Genomic DNA, 22,516 nt, shown 5'->3' with positions numbered 1-22,516 from the left:
GTGCACTCACTACATCTTCCAAAAATCAAGCTGAAAAGGAAGAAAGAAAAAACTAATGAAGGCCCAGCACCAGAAGGCGAGGAACATTTCCTATGAGGTTTTGAGCATCCTCTGCTATTATCAATATTTTTTATCTTGCCTGTCAACTGAGGCAGAAAGCTGATTTTCTGTGAGGTCAAATGTGCACTATGGAGGTCACAACTGCAATAACAAGGCATTACATTTTGCTCCCCTGTGTTCTGCCTGTGTAAGGATGAGTGAGGGGCCAAGCATATTGATCAATATATCAACAGTTCTCTAGCTGAGAGGGAGTATATGCTTCCAAGGAGCAATAATGGATGAGAAAGTCCCTCAGTTTTGAGTGTAACAGGCACTTGAGGGCACTGAAAACTACTGCAATTAGTAGTTCTTTGTAAATGAACTGAAGAAAAAGGTTTCATCCAATTGCTTCCCAGCTATGAGTTAAAAATAAACATTTTCCTAAATGATGGAGGCACTACCTGGAGCTAAATCTATCCAACAGATAAGACAGCTATGTAAGGCCAATGAAATATTTCTGATTATTATTATTTATTCATTCCTGAATTATTTAGCACCCAGAGCTCCCAAACAAAATCAGACTCCCACAGAGTTAGCCACTATGTTTGTTCTGAGGATAGGTAGTGAGGAGTCTCCTGGCTGCTTCCTTGCACTGTAAGCAGAGTGACAGGCAGTTGCAAACACCCAAGGGAAAGAAAAGCCATCATCTAGTACTGACTATCCTGAGATATTTGCCCCTTGTGCTCTCAGAACAATAATTTAAAACATTTTTTGGCAAGAGATTGGGTCTTGCTTTCCTTTGAGAAGGCAAGCATCATAATAGTCATGTATTCAGACTATTTTTAACACTCTGCTGCTGTTTAACATAGTTTTGCTCAAGTAAACACTCTGAATAATAAACCAGAGAAAGGACAACTTAAAAAGCAACATCAAAATTGGCAAAGCACTCTGACAAATATAACTACCCTTGTGCAAATAGTTATTTCATGCACTCCATCTGGATCTGGTGACAGCAGGATCTTGTGTGCTGAGAAACGTAATTAGCAGAATAAATAGTCCAGACCTCGGTTCTGTGTTAGGCCCTATCTTGAACCAAACATCCTTACCAAAAAGTGACATCAAGTGAGTAGGGAGCAACAGGTATCATGTTCTCATGAAACAAGGCCCAAACACAACTCTGTGTGGTGTGTTCTTTAAAAAAAATAGGTTTTCAAGTGATAGCTTCTCCAAAAAATAATGATCATGTGTAAGGACAGCATCATAACGATCCAGATCTTTTAAGCAGAAGGTGATGTTTACATCAAGGAAATCAATGGGCTATGTCAGGTTGAGGATTTTAATTAACATCCAACTTCTACCCTATCCAAGCTTGAATGATGTTATTTTCCAGTTACAGGAGAGCGTGAGAGTTCAACACACTACATCGGCCTTGTCCGAAAAAGCAGGTTAGCTCCTGTTAGGCCACCATCACAACATTCCAGTGTAATAAATCTTCAGATCAATATTTATCATACAATCCTTCTTAGAATGGGGAAAAACAAACAAACAAACAAACAAAAAAAACACAATGAAACAAAACTGCCAACATTTTAATTTGTGTCTCAGTCTGGCAGGTCTCTGCTTGATGCAATATCCTCCAAAATTTAGAAGGCACTGCCTCTATAACAGGTTTAATATTTCCATTAGCACAACAGAGCTGGTGCAAATGTGTTTAGGAGAGGTGATCACTCACTATCTACTATGGAGACTTATTTTATCTAAGGTTCTTGAGTGCTGGAGAAGTATCAAAGGAAACCTTACACAAATGAGGCAACCAGGAAGGGGCCACACACCCCTGACTTAATTCCTTCTGAGATTTCCCACGTGAGCATCAAATGCTGTGGTGATCCTTAGAAATGCACTTATAGTGTAATGAGGCATCCTTTTTATACTTCCTGTACTACCAGGAAATTATTTTGAGATCTAAACTGTTATAGGGGAATGAGTGGCTCCTGTGACGATGCACAGTAAGTCAGGTAACATCACTGTTCCCACCAGAATAAGAAATGCCTGCTGCACTAAACCAAGTGCAGCTCTTGCCAAAGAAATACTAGACATTGTGTGAGCAAACATTGCAGACTATTAATAACTCTTCAAAATCCTGAGCAGTCTTGAACGCGCACACATCTTGTCAAGAAAACTGCTTTGAAGTGCAAGTGGGTGTAGCTGCTGCATATGTGACTAATCTCTGCTGAAGTGCATGGGAATACCTTTCGTGTTCCGACTCACAGCACTGAACTAACATGCACACATATCTCTTTAAACTAGAGAGAGGATATTGGTCTCCCACCAATTTCAGTACACGACACATGACTGTATGAATGAAATGAACATTTTTAATTGCATTTAAATGCAGTTAACAGGAAAAAATGATCTAAATCATTGGTTCTAATCATTTTGTATTTATGCCTAGTATTTTTAAAAGATAATTCTGTCAACCATTAAAAACGTAGATAAATGCATTCAACTTGGTTCTGTTGATCAGGGAGATACAGCTTATATGTATATGTTTATTCAAATAATCATATATCAGAGCATATATGGATCTCAAGTCTGAATTTTTATATTTTTTACCCAGCAGTGATGCATTTCTTTTATAAGACAATGAATGCTATTTTCTTAATGATTCCTGTCCTAGTCTAGTTGGTTGAAAACTTAACTAATACTAAAATATAGGAAACCAGCAATCAGTTATTTTAACAGTGAAACTAAACTACCTTGAATGTACTGTATACAGAAAATAGTTTATCTAAATGTATTTAACACAGGAGTTCATAATGATAGACAGAGATAGGCACAGCTTGTTTCTTGCTCCCTTGTCCTTCTAGATTTCAGTGTGTCTCTCCTCTTCTACACTTACTTTATAAAAAACAAAAGCCTTCCTGCCTTGTCAGCTACAATTAAGTGGAATATTGTTTGAATTAAATTACTAGAATAAGTTGAAATGGAAAAAAAAGTCTTTGTAGCTAAAGAATAGTTATCCTTTCAAAAGTGTTTTTAGCTTGTAAAATCAGAAATTAATATTATTTTCAATATTTTAAGTATAGCTACTTTAGAAAAACAGAAAGTTTTTTAATGCACACTAAAATTCAGTTTTACTAACTCTACAAAAATAGATCATAAGTAATTTTCTTCTGCTGTTTGAAGGAATTTTCATTCATTTAAGATAGATTTTTTTGAGATAACTTATTGGAGGTATTCTGGAGCTCAACTGACCTCCTGTAGAAACAACATATTCAGTGAGGAATAGAACTAGAAAATGTTTGCACCATTAAGGTCAAGAAGACATTTTAAGACCTTTTTTTTCTCTATGGGGAACAACAGAGATTTGATAGGTCAGCTTAAGTAAATTTATGTAGCTCTGATATTTATTTGCATTTGTGGCAGCAACTTATTATTATTATTAATAATAATAATTATTATTATTTTTAAATCACCAAAACTATTTCTTAGAAAGTTCCACGTAGGGTACCAGTTGCCCTATATTGATTTTTTTTTTTTTTTTTTTAAATTTCACTCCTTTACTGAAATTTTAAATTTGGGCAACTTGTGAACAAGTTTCTGGACTTCACAAATTATATGTGATGTCTTCTGACCTGAAAACTCCTTCACCCTTAAGGACAAACAGTAGAAGAGGAGCTCATATCAATACAAGATTTTTCGCAAAGCCAACACAAAGAGGAGTATCTCCAACTTGTATTCTATTTCTCACCGTTGCATTACAACACATTTTGTAGCAGACTGCGGAATCATGGCCAGACATGCTCCAGAAGCAGCCCCACTACTGTGTCGTGCTCCAGCTCAGCTCACTGGCCATCTGCACTTGGTTTTTGAGTTCTGCACAGTTCATTGGCATTTCTTTGCAAAATTACATTCACCCAGGCTGTGGGAAGGGCTGTCAGTGTCCTCCTTGGTTTCTTACTTGCTAGGGCAGAGGTGCCCAAAAGTGGAGCCATGCTATGGGGGAAGTGAGTGCTGTGAGTTTCAATTCCCCTGGGTAATTGTGGCACAAAAGTTATTCAGAGTGAGGGGACACTGAGAGCTTACTAAAAGCTCAGTGCCATCTCCTCCTGTTGCTTTCCTTCAACAGTAACTCTTAACCTGATTTTGAAGAGCCCTGTTGCCGACTTTCCAGTGTGGATTCTAGGATTTGGGTCTTGATTTGGCTCAGGCAGCCCAGAAGTCAAGTACCTTCAAAAATATGTATGATAAAGTGATATCAAAAATCCCTTTGCAGATTTAGCTTTTTAGAACTAAACATACTTCCTCTGAACTCATTGGAAAATACCACTCTGCCACCAGTGCTGGCAGGACTGGAACCATTTCTAATTAGCAGGCAACCAAGCACTGTGCCTGAGTAAGCCTGTAGAAATGTGTGAAAACATCACCTGCTGATAACCTCTTGTAGCAAAAAGTTTAGAATTTGGGATCAAAAACAGGCAATGAAGGATAGATTCTGCCAGATACTTCCCTTACCACTGTATTGTCTGATATCAAACTTGCACTTTTCCCATGTAGTTTTGCAACACACATGCAGGTGATATGTACTAGCTATCAGCATAGCAGGACCAGGCATCTTTCATTGCCTTTAATTTCAGTGACAGTACACAGTTAAAAGTAAAATAAATGGCTATTATAAGTATTTAAATGAAGCTTACAAATAGCTTATACTTTTTACGCATGGTTTTACTTTTCTTTGAAATTTTAGGCATCTTCTGAAGACAATGTCTTGAACTGTAACAATGAACCATAAAACTTTTTTTTTTTTTCCTTTTCTCTGCCATGGCAAATTCCAAGTTTTTGAGGACTTCCAGTAAAAGAGGAACTTCAAAAAATAACATGTTCCCATAGGTACCAATCATTCAGGTTTTCCAGTGGCACAAATTCATGAGGTTCATTAACTAGTTCACATGTAACATTTAAAGTTTATCTGAGCAGCTGAAAATACTCAATGTGAGTCATTAATACCTGAAGTCTCAGTGTATCTTGATGATGGCAAATCAAAACAAGTACTGAAAATTACTTTGGGAGTCTAAAAGACCTCCCTGTCTCAGTGAATTTGGGTTTAAAGGGATTGCTCTAGATTAACCATTTCAGAAATCATGTCCAAAAATGATGTGCATGTAGATGTGACAGACGAAATATCTGTGGCAGAGGGGATTCTCTCACTGTATATAGCATTGGTGAGGCCTCACCTTGAATGTAGTGTATAGTTCGGGCATCCACAACATAAAAAGGATGTTAAGATACTTGAAAGCATCCAGAGGAGGACAACAATACCAGTAAAAGGGCTGAAAGACATGTCCTATGAACGGAGGCTGGGGACACTTGGGTTGTCTAGTCTGGAGAAACGGAGGTTAAGGTGACTTTGTTGCTCTCTACCACTTCCTGAGGAGGGGAAATGGAGAGGGAGGTGCTGGTCTCTTTTCCCTGATAACCAACGATAGTCGGACACATGGGAATGGTACAAAGCTGCACCAGAGGAGATTCAACTGGATGTTAGGAAAAAATTCTTTACTGTGAGGGTGCTTAAACACTGGACCAGGCTTGCTAGTGAGGCGGTTGATGCCCTGTGCCTGTCAGTTTTCAAGAGGCATTTGGACAATGCCCTTATTAATATGCTTTAACTTTTAGTTAGCCCTGAAGTGGTCAGACAGTTGGACTTAGTGATTTTGTAGGTCCCTTCCAAATGAATTCTGTTCCATTCTCTTCTCTTCTATTTGGTTCCAACATCAGTGTGGCTTCCTGAGGTTAAGAGGTTAACACCACTCTGCAGTTCTGTTACCCACGTGAATTGGTGGTGAGGTATTGACCATCTTCTCTGGAAACACAAATATCCTTCCAGCTACCTCCTGAAAGGTTATCATCATGTTTTCTGTTGGATATCTTCAGTGTGGCTCCAGGCTGATCCAGGACAGCAGGTCCCAGTGAGAGATGACCCTATGATGTATGCGGTCTACAGTCTCAGCTGGAGAAAAAGGTGACGCTAATACAACTATCAAAATTTATTACCAACCTGGAATGGAGAGGCAGTGCAATGTGTAACATGAATAAACATGTATGTATTGTATGTTTATTTATATCCAGCTTTTGAAGAAGTTTGTTTAATTCACTATCAATGGCTGAGAAGCATCAAAAAGAGAAACAAATGAAATCACTTACTTTTGTCTTTTCCAGTTTGTAAATGCACAGCAATGGCTAGGATAGGTGAAATTTGCCTCAATCAATGATCTAAATTTGCTTAAATCAGGAAGTTTTTTTAAATTATATGTAGACCTTGCTCTTAGCTTCTTAATGAGTTCTAATCCGTGACCTGGCAGGAAACTGATTTTTGTCCTGGAAATATCCCTTTAAAAAAACATATGAAAATCATGATAAAAAGCAAATTTACTTCAGCTCTACAGTAGATATGCGTTTTAGACTGTCCTAGTCAGTATCAGAGTACCGATTACAAAGAGATCAGCTGGAAATTTGTGCTGAAAACAGGATCAGGTGATAAACTAAGAGTTTCTCAAGGAAACATTAACTAATATTCATTGCAAACAACAATCAAGTGATGTTAGTCTGATTTGAGAAAAAAAGAAAAAGATCCCGTAACCCTCTGGGTAAAGATTAACAGTGACGTAAACTATTAGCTCCATATGATTCTAGGTTTAGTAAATACCAAAAGAAACACACCAATCATCCAAGAACGCGTTACAGGAGGGAAAAAAAAAAGGTTGGTGAAATCACAAGAGAATTTTGTGATGTTCCTCATCAACATCTCGTCATGCAAAGGCTACCATGGAAAAGGCAATAAACACAAAGAGAGAATCTCATGGGAGGTTACAGATGTGAGGAGAGGTTGAGGATACCAGATTTTGTACTCATTAGGAAGGAAAAGAGACTAAAGAGAGGCAAAAGTGATGTAGTTCAAACTTTGAGGAACAAAAATATCAAAATATTTCCAGAGGTTTAAAAAACAAAGAATTCAGACTGAAGCGAAGGAAGGGGTAAGATTAGAGGAGGTTAGGAGAAGTGCATTTACGTGGAAGGCAATTATTGTGTGGGACGGGCTATCAAAGGCAGCGATGGAAGCAGCAGCTACAAACGTATCACAGAGAGCATCAGCGAGGCTTTCAGGGGGAAAAACATTATGCAAACACTAAATCATGACTTGTGCTACACAGGTAGGGAAAGGGAAGAAGGACCAATGGTGCTTCATCTCCACAGAACCTGTCTCCATGGCTCCAGGGTGTAACAGCTGGGGCAAAACATCCACATATTTCCTTGGCTAGGAACAGACGGTGTCCCTCAGCTTGCGACATCAGAAGTGCATACTTCTTTCTCTTAGATCAACAGTGAAATGGACTACATAAAAATCACCCTGTCCTCCCTTAGCTCCCATGCTCTTATGGCATGAGAGTCATGCAGAATGCAGTGTTTGCTGAGGCTGCTCTGTTCTTTATTCTCTCACAAAAGAAAAGAATTTCCCCTAATAAGGGAATTGAACTGACAATATTTGTCATTTTCTCCATGCCTCCCCTCCCAAGGTACATTAATCTATAACAGTATGATGTCAGGACATGTTATTTTATCTCTATTACATAACAGGCACAAATTGCTTTTATTACCATATTAATGCAGTAGAGTGGTGCTACGTGGAGACCAAATTTTGGCAGCATACAATGAAGTTCGGACCCTCTCTATGTACAATGTGCACATTTGCACCTCTGTTCTCCTATCTCAAAACCAAAATTAATACCAGGAAATGTCTCTGTTTGAACTCTGTAGAGTAGGGTGGTCACATCTAAGAAATTTATATTCAGCTAATAAAGCAGTTACTGGCTGTGGTTAAAGAGGATCTTTGTGTCCATACTGTGCCCGCAGCTGGAGGCTTTGGTTCCAGGCTTTGAAAGAACGTCCCATCTTCAGGTAACACCTTCAGAAGGCAGCCTGTGCCTGCCCCGCTGATATGCCCATTTTCATATTGGGGTATTAACACAATAATAATAACCTGTAGCTTGCTGGCAGCTTCAGTTGCCAACTGGACAGTGAATTGTGGCAGCAAAGGAATGAAGATGGACCCGATGCTGCTGCCCTGACCTAGGGTCATAACTTCTATGGACAAGAAGGACAAGATGGAATGGTGGAAGCAGAAATACTTCTGCAGGTCAGGCTGCGAGAAGCCAAGGTTTGGTCCTGAGGTTCTTTTAGGACTGATCTGTGTCTCACAGGAGCAGCTGAAGAGAAATTTTAGGCTTTTGATTTCTGACTTAGACACCTAAAGTAGTAATTGGGTTGCAGTGAACAATCTCAATTGTTTCATGGACTGACTATTGTCCTTAGTTCACTGCATAATGAATACTGTCACCTAGAGAACATGTGTGTTATTCACCAACTACACAGCACTTTTCTATAGAAATCCACAGACAGTATCAGTCATGGCATCAATAAGAGCCTACAGAACTTCACAAGGGTTCATAATTCTGAACAAGAATCAAAAATGTTTTCCTAGTCTCATTAGCTAGAAATCTTCAGTGCCTCCAAACTGTTATTATACTGCATAGAAGTAACAAGTAAATATGAATAGGAATATCACCTGGATATTCCAGCAGCTAAAATATTACTGGGTCTCTGGCCATATCTAAACAATTTCATAAGTATTCAATATTTTCCCATGAAAATTCTTCTTCTTTTAAGAAGTTTGTTATTTTTTTCTGTTCATTATTTTCCATAAACCAAAGTGAGCTGAGGAAAGTGCTTTGTAAACTACTGCAGGGCTTGATGGGATGTCTGTTAGGGATAGTTATCGATACACCATTGGCAGACTCCCCCCTCAAACAGAAACGCAGACGTTGTGTATGTGGTTTGGTCGCTTTATCCACTGAGTCGTCACAGAGCAGAACTCAGCGCAGAGTTTCTTTGGGATGTTTCCCTAGTTACAGGACTGGTAAATTAAATAAGCAAGATGAACTAGAGGATAAAATAGCAGTAGGAAATCAAACCAGAAAGCATCAGTGACAGGAATACATGTCGTATTATTAATGCTTGGCTGCTAGTCATCAGCTTTGACAGCAGCTGGTGCAGAAACAGCAAAGTGAATCTGACTTTTCTTACAAACACTTCCCTTTCTCTCTGGGAATCAGTTACCGGGATTAGTCAAAATACTGACCAGCTGATAGTCCTGTTTAGGGCTGAAAGGAACATAGCAAGAGAGCAAAATGTGGCTGGCAGAGCAGACATCAGAGAGGAGTGATCAGTGAGACCAATTTTCTCAGCAGTTCTATCTAAACTGCTCTCTGGCTGTGCTTCAGGGATTCAGCTGTCTAGCTGCAGGTCTGCTGGAGCTCTCCCATGGCCCACATATGTAGGTCTCCTGTAGAAAACAAATTGCAAGGACAGGACAGACCACAGACATACCTTGCCCTGCTTCCGAGGCAGGACGCAGCCAGAGAACTCAGCCCAGAATGGATCATCATTAAGCAGCAGAACTATATTTATAGAGAGGGGGAGTCTGAGAGGCTTTCTGTAGGTTCCTGCAATTTGCTGGTACTCCCAATATGATCTTAATTCTTATGGGATGCAGAGTTTTGTAGGGTCGCCAGTAAAAGCTCATGTAGGCCGCTACAGCTATGGGAGCACCAGAAAAAGACTGAACGAAACAATGTGGATGAAAATTGAAGCTACAAAATTCCAAGTTAGCAATAAAGTGTATTTCTGTATAGAAGGAATGTGTATATGTGTGGGAGTAATTAGCCATTTGATTTACTTGCTTACTGTCAGCACTGAAATCCTGTAACTCAAAACTTGATGTCTTTCCAAAAGAGAGATTCTAATTCAGCCAAAAGCTGTAAGCCTAAGAGAGGAATTGATTGCTGAAACTGTGCAGCCAAGTATAAAGCAGACGACGTGCTAAGACTTTGTGCTTTCTGACATTACTATTTGTGTTTGTCTATCTTTCATACTGTTTTAATATTCTGAAATATAAAATAGGAGTTGGTATTAATTGACTGTAGAGCACTGGTTCAGGAAGAACAAGAGTTAAAACATCCTGACATACAGTCTAATAAAACATTGCAATTTGCAACACAAATTTTATTTCAACAGCACTGTTTTTCCCAGCAAAGATATTATGGGTCAATCATCTCCACAAAGCACATTCCAGGTGTAAGCTACAGTGACAGATGTAGCTTTCTTGATCTCCGTCAGGATAAAAAGGTAATTTCCCATCCATAGAACAGTGGATATACAAGTAATTGAATAGAAAACTTGCACAAATAACTTAGTGTTAGAAATTGAACTATCAAATGAATCTGAACTACAGCCAAATCAATTTGATAAACCTCTTGAATCAGCTACAACTTGCAAAGAAAATGCATTTACTCTTTGCTACAGGAAACAATGCTTTTCCAAAGAAGCATCAATGATATTATTGCTGAAAAGATGCTCCACTGTTAGTCTTTTCCAAAGGAGAAAGTCACTGAAGGAGTGAGGGAAGCAGGGCAGAATGCAGTAACCCATACAGTAGCTTTTTGTATCATTGGTGTGTCATAGGTGTATCATAACAACATGGAAAAAGGCCTTCAGAAGTGCTCTTATCTGAACTCAAAGATAACTAGCCTTTTTTTTCCCTCATTTTTTTTAGATTTCTTACCACTTTAACCTCTGTGTAAAATCTTCCAGCAGCTCCCAATACCTGTTTTCACCTTTTATGGGTGACTCCTAGCCCTCTCTGGACATCCAGGATAAATGGGAAGAAAGAAAAGAGCCGATGAATTTGTGACACAAAAAAAGACACCACTGTCTTTGCTGCAGCTGTTATGTTCTGTAGCTGGTGCTCACAAGAAGTTGTGCACACTCTCAGGTGTTTTACAACTTGTCAAAGTGTAGCATGAGGTGCTGGTGATTGAGAGACATGAGCATCTTACTGTTGAACTCTCTACTGCTGAGATCTTGCTTTCCAGCTTACCATCCACCAAAGAGATCCTGCTGTAACTGTGTGATATATATGTGTAATATATATATGTATATATATATATATGTGTATATATATATATTTATAGGGATCCCTGTCCCTGCAGGGTAGGGATTTTATCTTTAGGACTAAGCTTTAGAGATGCAGGGCAGATCTTCATTGGTTTTAAATAGTTCAAGGGGGAGCAATTCAGATTTAAGCACTGAGAACTAACTCACCTATTCCTGAATTTGCTCCAAATAAAAAACAAACAGCATTTTCTCTGAAAAAAAAAAAAAAAAAAAAAAAGAAGCCGAGCTCTTACAGAGCTTAATCCACCATGTAGAGGAATCTGGAGCTAAATTCCTGGATGCAAATACTCCAGAAACCCTGAGGACAGAGTGAAAACATGGATCTAGACTCTCTTGGCTTCCATTTTTTTATATTCAGAACTACACCTCCAATTTTGAGTTGCAGGACTTGTGAGATGTTGAAATCCAGGCTTGTATTCATATGTTCTTCTTTGACCTTTTCTGGGGGCTTAATGATGAGAAAACAAACAAACAAACAAACAAAAAACAAATCTGAATATTACTTACAAAACAACAGGCCCGTTGGCTCCTTGAAAGACCTCATTTGGTAATTTTTCTAAGTTTTGATTGTCACTTAGATTTCTGAAAAACACAATATTGATGCTAAAACAATCTGAAATAAATTAAAAAAAACTTGCAGAAATAGCTACCTTCTAATAATTGCTTTTCAGAAAGTAAACAACAGAAATATTTACAGCTCATCCAGGTAGGTTCCATTAAATGCATGATTCTCAATTTCCTGAATCCCATTTTTATTTAGCCATCTGCAACAGAGAAAAAAAATGCATTCTTACACATGTTCACAATTTATATGTATGTAATTAAAATCAGTGAAAAGGATCTCAAACAAGTAAAATTATTAAATAGATGCTTAAATTATGAAGTTTCTGTGAATCCCAGCTGATAAGCTCCCAACAGTTAGAGGAAGGATTTAGAGAATGCAGATATGAACAGGGCAGATCAGCATTACCATAAGAGATGACAGCTACAGTAAGTTTTTGAAACATAAGTAGAACTGATTAAGACACCGGTGCTGCTCTGCTGCCCTGAGAAGCCTCCAGTGAATCTAACAAAGCTGGTCCACGTTAACCCCAGAATGGGTGAGACCAGAACCTTTCCTACTGGTGCTGTTGGTGTCAACTACAAGATGTTTTTTCAAGATGTTTTTGAAATAGTTTAACATTTGCCTATAATTACAAACAAAACAAAACAAAACAAAACCCAACCAACCAAAAAAAAAAACCACAAAAAAAAACCACAAACCAAACCAAAAAGCAAACCAAACCAAAAAAAAAAAAAAACAACCCAAAAAAGAAAACAAAATAACAAAAACCCAAGATCCAGGAAGTAAAAAAAGATGAGACTATTAACAAACTGCCTGGGAAGCAGCTGGTTCTTCCTGCACCTGCTGTCTCTTCAAATCATATTGCCTTCCTGCTCTCCATCTCCCCAGGATCCTTCTCCTGAGAGAAGACACAGGTAGCGAACTGGGGGGGCTTTCTGCCAAGTTTTTACTGTAGTGCACTAAGTAATTAATGTTTAATGTCTTTCCATCTCTTCCCTTCACGGTTCTGAAAATTTACATTTGAGTCAGTTATATTTATCATCTTTACAGTGCAATCTTTCATCTTGTTGCTTTGCAACTCATGCTCTTTCCAACAGGGCATGACGAGTTTGATAGGTGGCAAAACTTGCGTGATTTAATGAAACTATCAGCACACATGGACGTAGAATTTCTAATTCACACTGAAAACTGAGCATGCAAGTGACCCACTTATCTGAGGTGGTGAGCTCAGGTCACCATGAAAATCAGTTATGGGTCTGGTTGAAAGGATTACTCTTTTGACCATGGAAGGCAGATGTGCATAATTCCAGTGTCTGTCAGGTCAGATCAAGAAAACTGTCACTGTCCCCTTCGCTTGCATACAGTATTAGACATGACTGAGCAGGCACACAGGAGAGACATGTCCCTGCTTATAGCATTTAAAACATTTATTAGATTACATTGGTCTTACCCATTCATAGCTCCCAAGCTGATATATATGCATTTAATCACAGGATTATCTCTTACTGTTTTCTCTCACTGAATATTATGCTAATACAATGAGATACTAAGGACATAAAATCTGAATTACTGTTGCCATGGAGTGTGGACTCCTGTCACCTGGTAAATTGCATTCAGGTAGTAAAAAGAGAAAACAAAATTTTAACTAAATCCCAAGGTTTCATTGTACTTCTTTCTCCATTGTTACCTGGACAAGCTTCTATTGAGACAAATTCTCTCCTCACTTCAACCAGCATCCTTACTGACTCCCCTGAATAACCTGGAAGTCTTATGATAGCAACAAGTGACAATGGAGGCACAGATCCAGAGCTTGGACATAGGGGCTTTTACTCACCCCTGGCTAGATTAGTATATTTAAAACCCACTTAAAATTCACCTGCTCTGTGTTGATCCCTGCATAGGGTAAGCTTAGATGCAATCCAAATTACTGACTTGAACATGATGGGAGCCTGCTACAGTAAACCTAGTAAAACTGGCTCTCCCCACGCTGTGGAGGCTCAGTGGGTCCTGGGTGTTTGGAATGCTTGAGTGGTATTGGGAGGTCAAATCACACTAAAATCTGGCATATATATCTCACCCCATAGTAGTATTATGGAAATAAATAAGGTATGTGCTACATAGTGCTCTGACAAAACCAAGTCTCATGTGGTTAGCAAATACTATCATCACAGGAGAAAAGACAAATAAGTACATTTGGGGTATTGTTACTTGAATATGTTTGAGTTAACTGAATGAATATCTCAGCTGTGTGTGTGTATATTTGTGTGTGTGTGTTTAAAAACTTCAGGGAACTTGACATAGAGATTGTGGACAACTGATGGGGAAAAAGGAGAGATAACAGCCAAGTGACTTTTTACTGTCCTCTCTTCAAGTATTGGTGGCCTGACTCTGTCCCACCAAAATCAATGCGAACCAAATCAATCAGTTCTCGCTTGTCTGTTTTGGTATGAGAGATAAATGGCATACACACTGGGAAATTTTTCCAGTCTGGCTAGGCAAAATGAAGGCAACTTGTTATTAAGCACATAATGCATTTTGATATACTAACAGAAAGGATCAAAGAAGCTAAGTAGTTTATTTAAAAACATGACCGTTCAAGTCAAACAAAAAGTCATCTAACCACACAGCATGAAACTGCATAGTGAACTGGCCTGTATCAATGCATTAACTTTGTATACAAATATACCACATTTCCAAAACATCTACATATATTTTGCCTGAGTAACAAACTTCTTTGAATGATGTGTCTGACTGTAAATATTTATGAGTCACACCATCCTTTTGAACACAATTTGTATCACATGAGTTGTTGTTGTAGGTGGAATACATTTAACCTTGGCACCAGTAATTACAAAATTAATTCTACACTGTGGTTCTAAAATTAGGGCCAGAATTAGAATACAACAAAAACCACAAAAGCATTCATTTTTCATGACAGTAAAGCAGAATACAGAGATTTTGGGGGTAGAGGAGAAGTCTAAAACCTGTAATTGAATTTGGAAGCTGATAGAAAAGAGACCATACTCTCAACCCAATTCTGGAGAAGGAACAAGCTAGCAAGAAGAAGAATAGATTTGTTATGTCTTACTCACAGAATTACACTTTCAGAACTCAGGCCCATGAATGAATTTCTTTCAATTGTACGTATATTTATATTGTCTTGAATATCTCTGAAAAATAAAATACAATAGCAACTACACCTTTTTGCACCTCTGTAAGCCTCTCAATATGTTAAGGTATTTCAAACATAATGTTTCCTTATATTCAATCTGAGGAACTGTTTTATGCAAAGGCTGATGACTTAAGAATTTAAGAGAGCGAACCTTTCTGATAGAAGAAGGTGAAGACAAAACATTTCTATATTCTTGTTCTGCAGACATCCATACCTGCCTCACAGATCGGTTTAAGCCATTGAAACGCATAAAAGTTTGGTCTCATAACCATAATGTGGATGAAATAGTTCTTCCAGAAAATATACTATCCAGAAAATGCAAGTTGAGTGACTGGGAGGCCACCACTCCTCTGAGCCTCCCAAACAGAAGATGGAAAAGCCATTAGCCTTTTTGGCTTGATTCAGCAGGGTACCTAAATTAATATAGTTCCATGAATAGTTTCCCTCCTAATGTCAATGTGTTTGATTATAAGCTTTTGTATGTGCTTAAGAACTTCAGACACGGGACCCGTGTCAGTTCAGTTTGTTGAAGTGACAAGTATGCATTTCAGTCTTTCAGCAGTTTTGACTGATGCACAAAAAGAACGGCAGATATACATTCTGTTGCTTGCTCAAAATAGACCTCAAAGAAGTTAAACAGTATTAGTCATAATTTAGACTGGGGATATGGTTGTTTTCATGCTGTTTCTGTTGGAAAGCATGGAGCAAAATGAATTATCTGCAAAGCTTGAAGTTAAAAGCCATTCCAAAATTATCTCGTACTGACAGTTATTTAACCACAACTGTGTTACCATTCACAACACTGCATTAGCTGACACTTCCACACTTCTGCACATGGAGATCAGCAGAGGTAGGAATAGGGAGGGAGTGCAGCACCCATAGAAGCAGAAGTTTCCCACTGCTAAGGGGAAACAATGAGGCCCTTATAAACCTCAATAACCCATCAAGATCTATCTTTGAGATTTAAATATTGGCACAACTGAAGCCAGCAAGAATTTTGTTATTGACCTCAGTGGTGGCAAGGTTTGAAGCAAGGTCTATTTCAGGTCTTGAGCAAAGTTAAGGCCTAGTTATCTTTACAGAAAGTGAGGAATTTCACCTGAAGAAAAAATCTCTTGCTCAGCAGAACATGGTAATTCAAGTCTAGTTAAGACTGATGATAAAGGTATACAGGAGGAAGTTTCTGTACCTCCACATCTATTGCATTTGCTTGATGGCTTCAAGGAGCCCTGAAGGGCAGTTCTCAAAATTACAAGCGTATTACAGAAAGGTATTTTGTTTATTATATGTGTGTATACAATATTGAAGTGTTTCCCTCTAAGTTTTCTATGCATTTTTATTTATACTGATGGCTCTTACTAAGACAATTGCAGGATTAATGTTTCTGCAGATTTTAATCTTCTAATCAGACTTGAAGAGTCAAAACTTGTCCTATGCGCTAACAATATATCTTGTCCAAAAGAAGAGAACAAATATTTGCCTATTTCCCAGGTTTTCTGCTTTCAGTTATAATCAGAACTGATGGGAAAATGTCTGTCAAACTTTTCCATGAAAAAACTCAAATTTTGATGATATACATTTTTTTTTTTTCAGAAAAAAGTGCTTTTACATTAAAAACAAAAGCCTGCTTTCACACAAAATTTTACATTTTTATGCCCTTGATGGCACTGGAATTTTTCTTAGAAAAAATATAATTCATTCCCTGGACAGTTTTATTGCCAGTGAAAAAAATGAGCGTGGTAGAGTTATTTTCCCTTGCTTTTTGTTTTCTTTGCTGTGGCCATCTGTCTACTGAAAATGGCACCAAGATCAGCAACTCTTTCCATGCAGGCTAGAGAACTGTCACCAGATGGCAACAAATTTCCACTTCCACCAGCCTGGTTTGAATTTCAACCAGTGAAACAAAACTCAGGGGAATACCAGTCCCCTGAGACATCTCGCTGTGCATTTATAATATAGTTAATGGAAGAGTAGTCAGTAGACTGCAAGCTACAATGCTTGATACAAAGAAGAACTAGAGAATACTGTGACCTTTTAGGCCACATTAACATCAATGCCTACAAAATTGTAACCCAAAATGCTATCATGAAGCTAATAAGCAAGCATAAGGGCAATCGCATCTTGAAAGATTTTGTTAGAACAGCAAAATGTTCAAAAGGAGCTTTTAAAATCATTACAACTTACAGTAAAACTTTCTGGAAGGAGTGCACCTTCTGGACAACAGGTAAAAATCTAAGGCCAGTGTTTGATATTAACCTAAAGAAGAGAGGAGAAATTAAGATTATTAATTCTGTCCCAAGAATGAAGTAATAACTAACAGAGAAGAAAGCAGATTGCACTTAAAATGTAAGCCGCAAGAAGCAGACTTTCGCCACATACCCAGCATTTACCCACAAGAATCTTGATACTGTAATGTAAAAATGTTTTTGTCAAAAGCATAAATTGAGTTGTCCCCCACTGCAATCAAGGGAGAAAACGTATCTGGGATAATTACATTTCCTCCTGATGATCTCAGGAAATCTTCAGTATTAATTTCCCAACCATATTCTAAGAAATCAACCACACTGACACAGGATAATTATTTTCATAGAATCATTAAGGTTGGAAAAGACCTTCAAGATCATCTGGCCCAACCATACCCCTACCACCAATGTCACCCACTAAACCATGTCACTAAGCACCATGTCCAACAATTTTCATAGTAGCTCTTCAAATAATAATAAAAAAAATCACTTACCACCATTTTAATCTTCTAATCTAAATGATGATACATTAATTCAATTGGAAATATCATTATTTCATGAAAGTTAGAGAAACTTAGGACACTTTGTTCCCAAGCACCGTTGATAGCAAGGAACTGAATACATGGGAACATTTCAGCAGTTTGCTTGATGGGAAATGGTCTTGATCCTCTGCATTTAGCCACCTTCAGCCTCCCACTGTACTGGGCACTGCTGGCTTCTGTTTTGCTGTTCACATCTGTGAAACGCTGTCCCAGAAATGCTGACTTTGAAGGACAATCCTGGTGCCCACAGCCAGGGAGGAAAATGGGGCACAGCTATTGACAGAGCTGCACCATGTCCAATTAATCAATTTTTGTTGTCCAGAACAGTAGTAAGAGTAGGAGAGGAGCAACAAATGATATTGCCATGCAGAAAGAGAAGGTTGGTGGCTGTTTGATGGCTCGAAGGAGGGCTGAATGCCTGGCTGGGGAAGTGCAGTAGGAAAGAGGAGCTGGAGTTTGTCCCAGCCACCAAAATATCTCATTACCATGCTGATGCTACCAAAGAAAGAGGAAATTTGGGTTCTTGAAAGGGTAATTATCTCTTTGTATTTTTAGTGTGTGAGATGTAGAGAATATTTTACTGAGAATATTGGTTCCTTAAGGTGTGTATTAGTAGTATATGGAAAGCATTTTTTATCTTGGCACTTAAATAGAACAATATTTTTCCATTACTGGATGCAATTTTTTTTGGGCAGATTCATTCCTGAATGGTGTTAGAAGGTGATGAAAAGCACTGCTTGAGACTGGAAAAAAGTGAAGGCATTCATTTGATGTTTATTATGAACCTAGACCATTTCAGAACAGTTGCAGACTTTCAAGTTTTACGAATTGAACTGAAACCAAACAGCCAAATGTGACAACCAAATCTAGAAGGACCAAAAAGGTCCATAAATAGTCATTCACTTGTAGGAATACTCATCTGAGCTCTCTGAGGTGGTATTTGGATATTCTCAGAGGTTCATATTGAAAAGCCAACTGGTTATCTTCCTCATAACAAAAAGCATTGCATTATATGTAGGAAAAAATTAAAGAAGTGTAGTGAACATTCATGAAGCCAATTTGGAAATGTTGCTGAAATGTCATTGACTGTTTCATCCCAGGGGTCAGAGTGGTCTGACATTACATTAGCTTAAAAATCACAGCTGTCATGTGTGACCAAGAAAGCTCTACAAAAATGCCTTTGAAAAAATATTGCATGTAGTTAAATAGAAAGCAGGATTAATGAAACAGGTGGATTTCATAAGCCTGTTATTATTTAAAGTACTTCTGCACTTATACTTTGTGAAAGGAATTAGCCAAAAAAAAATTAGAAGCAATAGAAGAAGAACCTTCAAATCCCCCCTTATAATATCTTAAAGTACACTCTCTAAATCATTGGAGAAGTACAGGGTTTTATTTGAAAGGTGCCTTTACTTTTAAATGAGTCATACGCTAAAAATTCATGCAATTCATTTTAAGAGCCACTTGTTAAATACAAATTACAGCACACATTTGCTTTGATAGGTAAATGAAGAAGCAAACTGCTTCCAAATATTGTGTGGTTATTGCAGAACCAAGAAGACAAGAAAAGCTTTCCTTTCTACTTTACTTTCCCAAGGAAAACTCGATCCTCTTGTTCCGGTAATGAAGGATGATGGTACTCTACTATATGCTGTTCAAGCACTACTCTCACTGGCAACTTAATCCAAATGACTCAAAACAGGTTAGCAGGGTTTTTGCCTTATATGTATGAATAAACACATTCAAGGCCTTGCGTGCCACAATACTACCAATCTTTCAAGTAATCCAAAATTGCTCAGGGTTCAGTTTACATGGGTGATTTGACATCACATGAGTGAGCAGCATGAGATGAAGAGGAAAGCATCTTCAACAAATCATTACATATTGAAGTAAATCTAAGGGTATGAGGTACTGATTGCACAGAGGCACAGAACAGTGATTAGGAATAGGAGAGGATGTTCTTTTAATTAATTGCAGAAAAAGAACTGAAAAAATACTTAGCTAGAGTGTGGCCTAGATCTCTCTTCTCTTTTTATTCAGCCAACAAATCTCCAGAGGCCTTTAAGTGGATAATCTTGTTAGAATGTAGATAATCCAATTTTCTGAATATCTTTCTTGAAGGACAGTTTTGTCAATACGTTTACCATATAATGTATACATCCTTAGTAGCCTTGCTTTAAACAAGTGTCCTCTTTAATCTGTGCTTTAACTGAGTTCCCCCTTGCCATATATAAACAGCTCAGTAAGAATCTGTTTTTCAAACGGCTGATGGCTGCTTTCCAAAGCTTTAATTATCTTTCTGAAAAAGCTTACTGGAGTCAGCATTTAAGAAAACATTGCACCAAGAGCACCAGAGAACACAATTTTTTCAGTAACTAATTCCTGGAAGATTCTGGCTGCTTATTTCCAGATACAGCAAATTTCCAGACCTTTTTCATACCAAGTTGGTAGGAGCTATTCTCACAAAATCTGGACACAGTTTACTCCATCAACTTATTGAGGATGTTTGCTAAATTGCAAATGCAAGGTAGGCTGAGTTAAATACAGCATCACTCAGGAAGTATTATTTATGTGCCCCTTAATCACGCTAGTGACTTTGTACTGCGCTCCAGCAAGAAAGTCCTCTGACTCATGTGAACTGGCCTTGCAGGCTATGCTGAGTCTATAATCCATGGCACTCACTGCTGGGCAAGGTCTTTAAACACAAGGCTCTCATGCAGAAGGATGGAGTGGATCGTCACTTCTTTTTATTGAAAATCCCATTCTATGAAAAGGGTCATCAGTTTGTGGACAGGACATCTCTATTAGGCATGACTAGATTCATCTGCAACAAATACAGATCGGATTTAAGAAGCACGCCAGGCATACGTGTGTCAGGTTCTCCAAGAAATAAGGACAGGCAGGTACAAGCACCTGCAAGTCTTTGGGGCTGGGCTGTTCTCTCCACAATGAAAAATATTTTAGAGATAAAAAACACTTTCATGGCCTACATTTCCCTTCCCACCAACAATCTAGCTGTATGCCCTTAAAATTGATCTGAAAAAAAGCGTCACATTTAAACCTTTCTATTTTAAGATGAGATTGCTTAATACAGGACATCGATGCATGCACTGTAAAACAACCAAAGGACATAGAACTAATTTTGGAAAGAAAATAGGTTTGAAAAGCCATCACTGCATTATTAAACAGACAATGCCACAGCTCTCCCTAATGAGAGCCAGACAAATAATCTCGTACCCATGAAAAGGTCAACAAGTTACCATTTCGAAGCAGTCTGTCTCTTTGGCACATATCCAAGAAGACCAATTAACAATCCTCTTCACATCCTCTTCTAAAAGACTGGCAGGAAAGTTTAGGTTGCATTTTTCTAGAAGGCTTAGGATATTTCAGCATTGGATTTTAAAAGTATTTTTCTCGCCGTAGTATTTTTTGCCATACTAGTAATGATGATGCAGGAGACAAAGGGAGTGGGGTGAGTGGAAAATGTATTTGTACTCAAGTTGACACAGATAAAAGCATATTCATGTTCAACTGCTAGTGGCTATAACGAGCCCATAAAGCTGATGAGAGGGCTGACAATGTTAGCCAGGGCTTCTTGCCTGCCAATAAATAAGATCTAGTGGCTATATGACTATTTTCGAAGCAGCACAGATAAAGTCTTGGAAGCAACAGTTGCAAAGGTCATTAAACTGATGGGCTATAGTGTCTAGCCTCCATCTCAGGCATTAACACTGATTAATTTGTCTCTCTTTTTTTTTTCTTTTCATTTTTTCTTTTTCCTTCTGAAAATGGCTAGTAAATATATATATATGTATATATATATATTTTTTTTTTCCCTGCAAGGTTTTCTGAACTGCATTTTAACAGTTCTGTCATAGCCACAGCACTGTCATGAGGAATCAGACTACATGTCTCATACCCTGCCGGCCTGCCACCAAGGCTGGAAACTTAAGAAAGAATCACAGCAAGCTCAGCAATGTGCACATACCAGAGCCCCCTGCTTTGGTGTGCTGGTTGCAGGTGGGTCTCACTAAACTTCTTTATCCTGAGATTCAGGGGTGCCTGTGTCAGCTATTCTGCTTTGTGGGACAGACCAGGAAGGATTACAGAAGTCTTACAGCAAGGTCTACAGCAAAAGATTGGGACAAAGACCTCTCCAAGTACATGACTTCCTCTCCAGCTCTGCTGCCTCACTGTGGTCTATTTGGAAAACTGGTGTGGACCCCAGCTGGAGATGCCCCTGGGGGACGGGCATCTGAGGGTAAGCCAACTTACTGCAAGTTCAGCTCTACTAATTCAGACACATCTGCCCTTTTTAAGTGGGGAACATAGCTCAGAAACTGCTGAAAAGCTGTCTCAATTAAAGTGTTTTAACCATATTCCTGTGATGTTAACTGATGTCGCTTCACCAAAGCCAAAGGTGTTACATAGATTTATACCCACAATGCAGCTACCTCAAACCTTGTCATTAATATGAAAGAAACATTCAGTAGTTCAGACTCTAGGAGCCGTGATGTCTGCACCTTTTGTACTATTCAGTCTTGCAAGAGCCTTTTTTGCCTCCTAAAATAAAAAACATGTAGTGGATGCAATATGAACCCATTAGTGTATTAAACACCAAAGATGGATTTTTTCAATTTAAATTAGAGAAAATGTTTGGAATGAAAATGAACTGGAATAACATGGCCATGGATAAAATCTGAAGAAACTTTCTAGTCACCAAATCATTGTGTTTCTGTAAAAGCTTTCTATGAAGAACAGAGAAAGGAGGGACCAGTGGAGAGCATCAATAATGTCAATAAACTACCTAATTAATGGGATACATGGAATAGAGACAGTAAGAAATGGGATACATTGTATAGTGATGAATAAACCTTATCTCTTAAAG

The 22,516-nt window shown here is 38.3% G+C and overlaps 1 protein-coding gene across 3 annotated transcripts in view; it reads right to left on the bottom strand.

Moving 5' to 3' along the window:
• FSHR (follicle stimulating hormone receptor) overlaps positions 1–22,516 on the bottom strand; it is an 85,582-nt gene that overhangs the window by 4,763 nt on the left and 58,303 nt on the right. The window contains exons 5-10 of one of the 3 annotated variants that reach the window (XM_066993564.1): positions 17,028–17,099; positions 14,764–14,841; positions 11,802–11,870; positions 11,614–11,688; positions 6,241–6,426; positions 2,400–4,269 (exon numbers count right to left, since the gene is read on the bottom strand). In XM_066993564.1, coding sequence (XP_066849665.1) covers positions 4,125–4,269; positions 6,241–6,426; positions 11,614–11,688; positions 11,802–11,870; positions 14,764–14,841; positions 17,028–17,099 — 625 coding nt within the window. In that variant the 3' untranslated portion in view covers positions 2,400–4,124. Of the gene's footprint in view, positions 1–2,399; positions 4,270–6,240; positions 6,427–11,613; positions 11,689–11,801; positions 11,871–14,763; positions 14,842–17,027; positions 17,100–22,516 lie in introns of those variants that run through there. The other 2 variants (XM_013192471.3, XM_013192472.3) reach the window with 2 other exon arrangements.

This window comes from Anser cygnoides, chromosome 3 (assembly GCF_040182565.1).
Source record: "Anser cygnoides isolate HZ-2024a breed goose chromosome 3, Taihu_goose_T2T_genome, whole genome shotgun sequence".
Classification (NCBI taxonomy): domain Eukaryota; kingdom Metazoa; phylum Chordata; class Aves; order Anseriformes; family Anatidae; genus Anser; species Anser cygnoides.
Note: the sequence above shows the minus strand (reverse complement) of the source record. Positions and strands in the feature narration are given on the sequence as shown.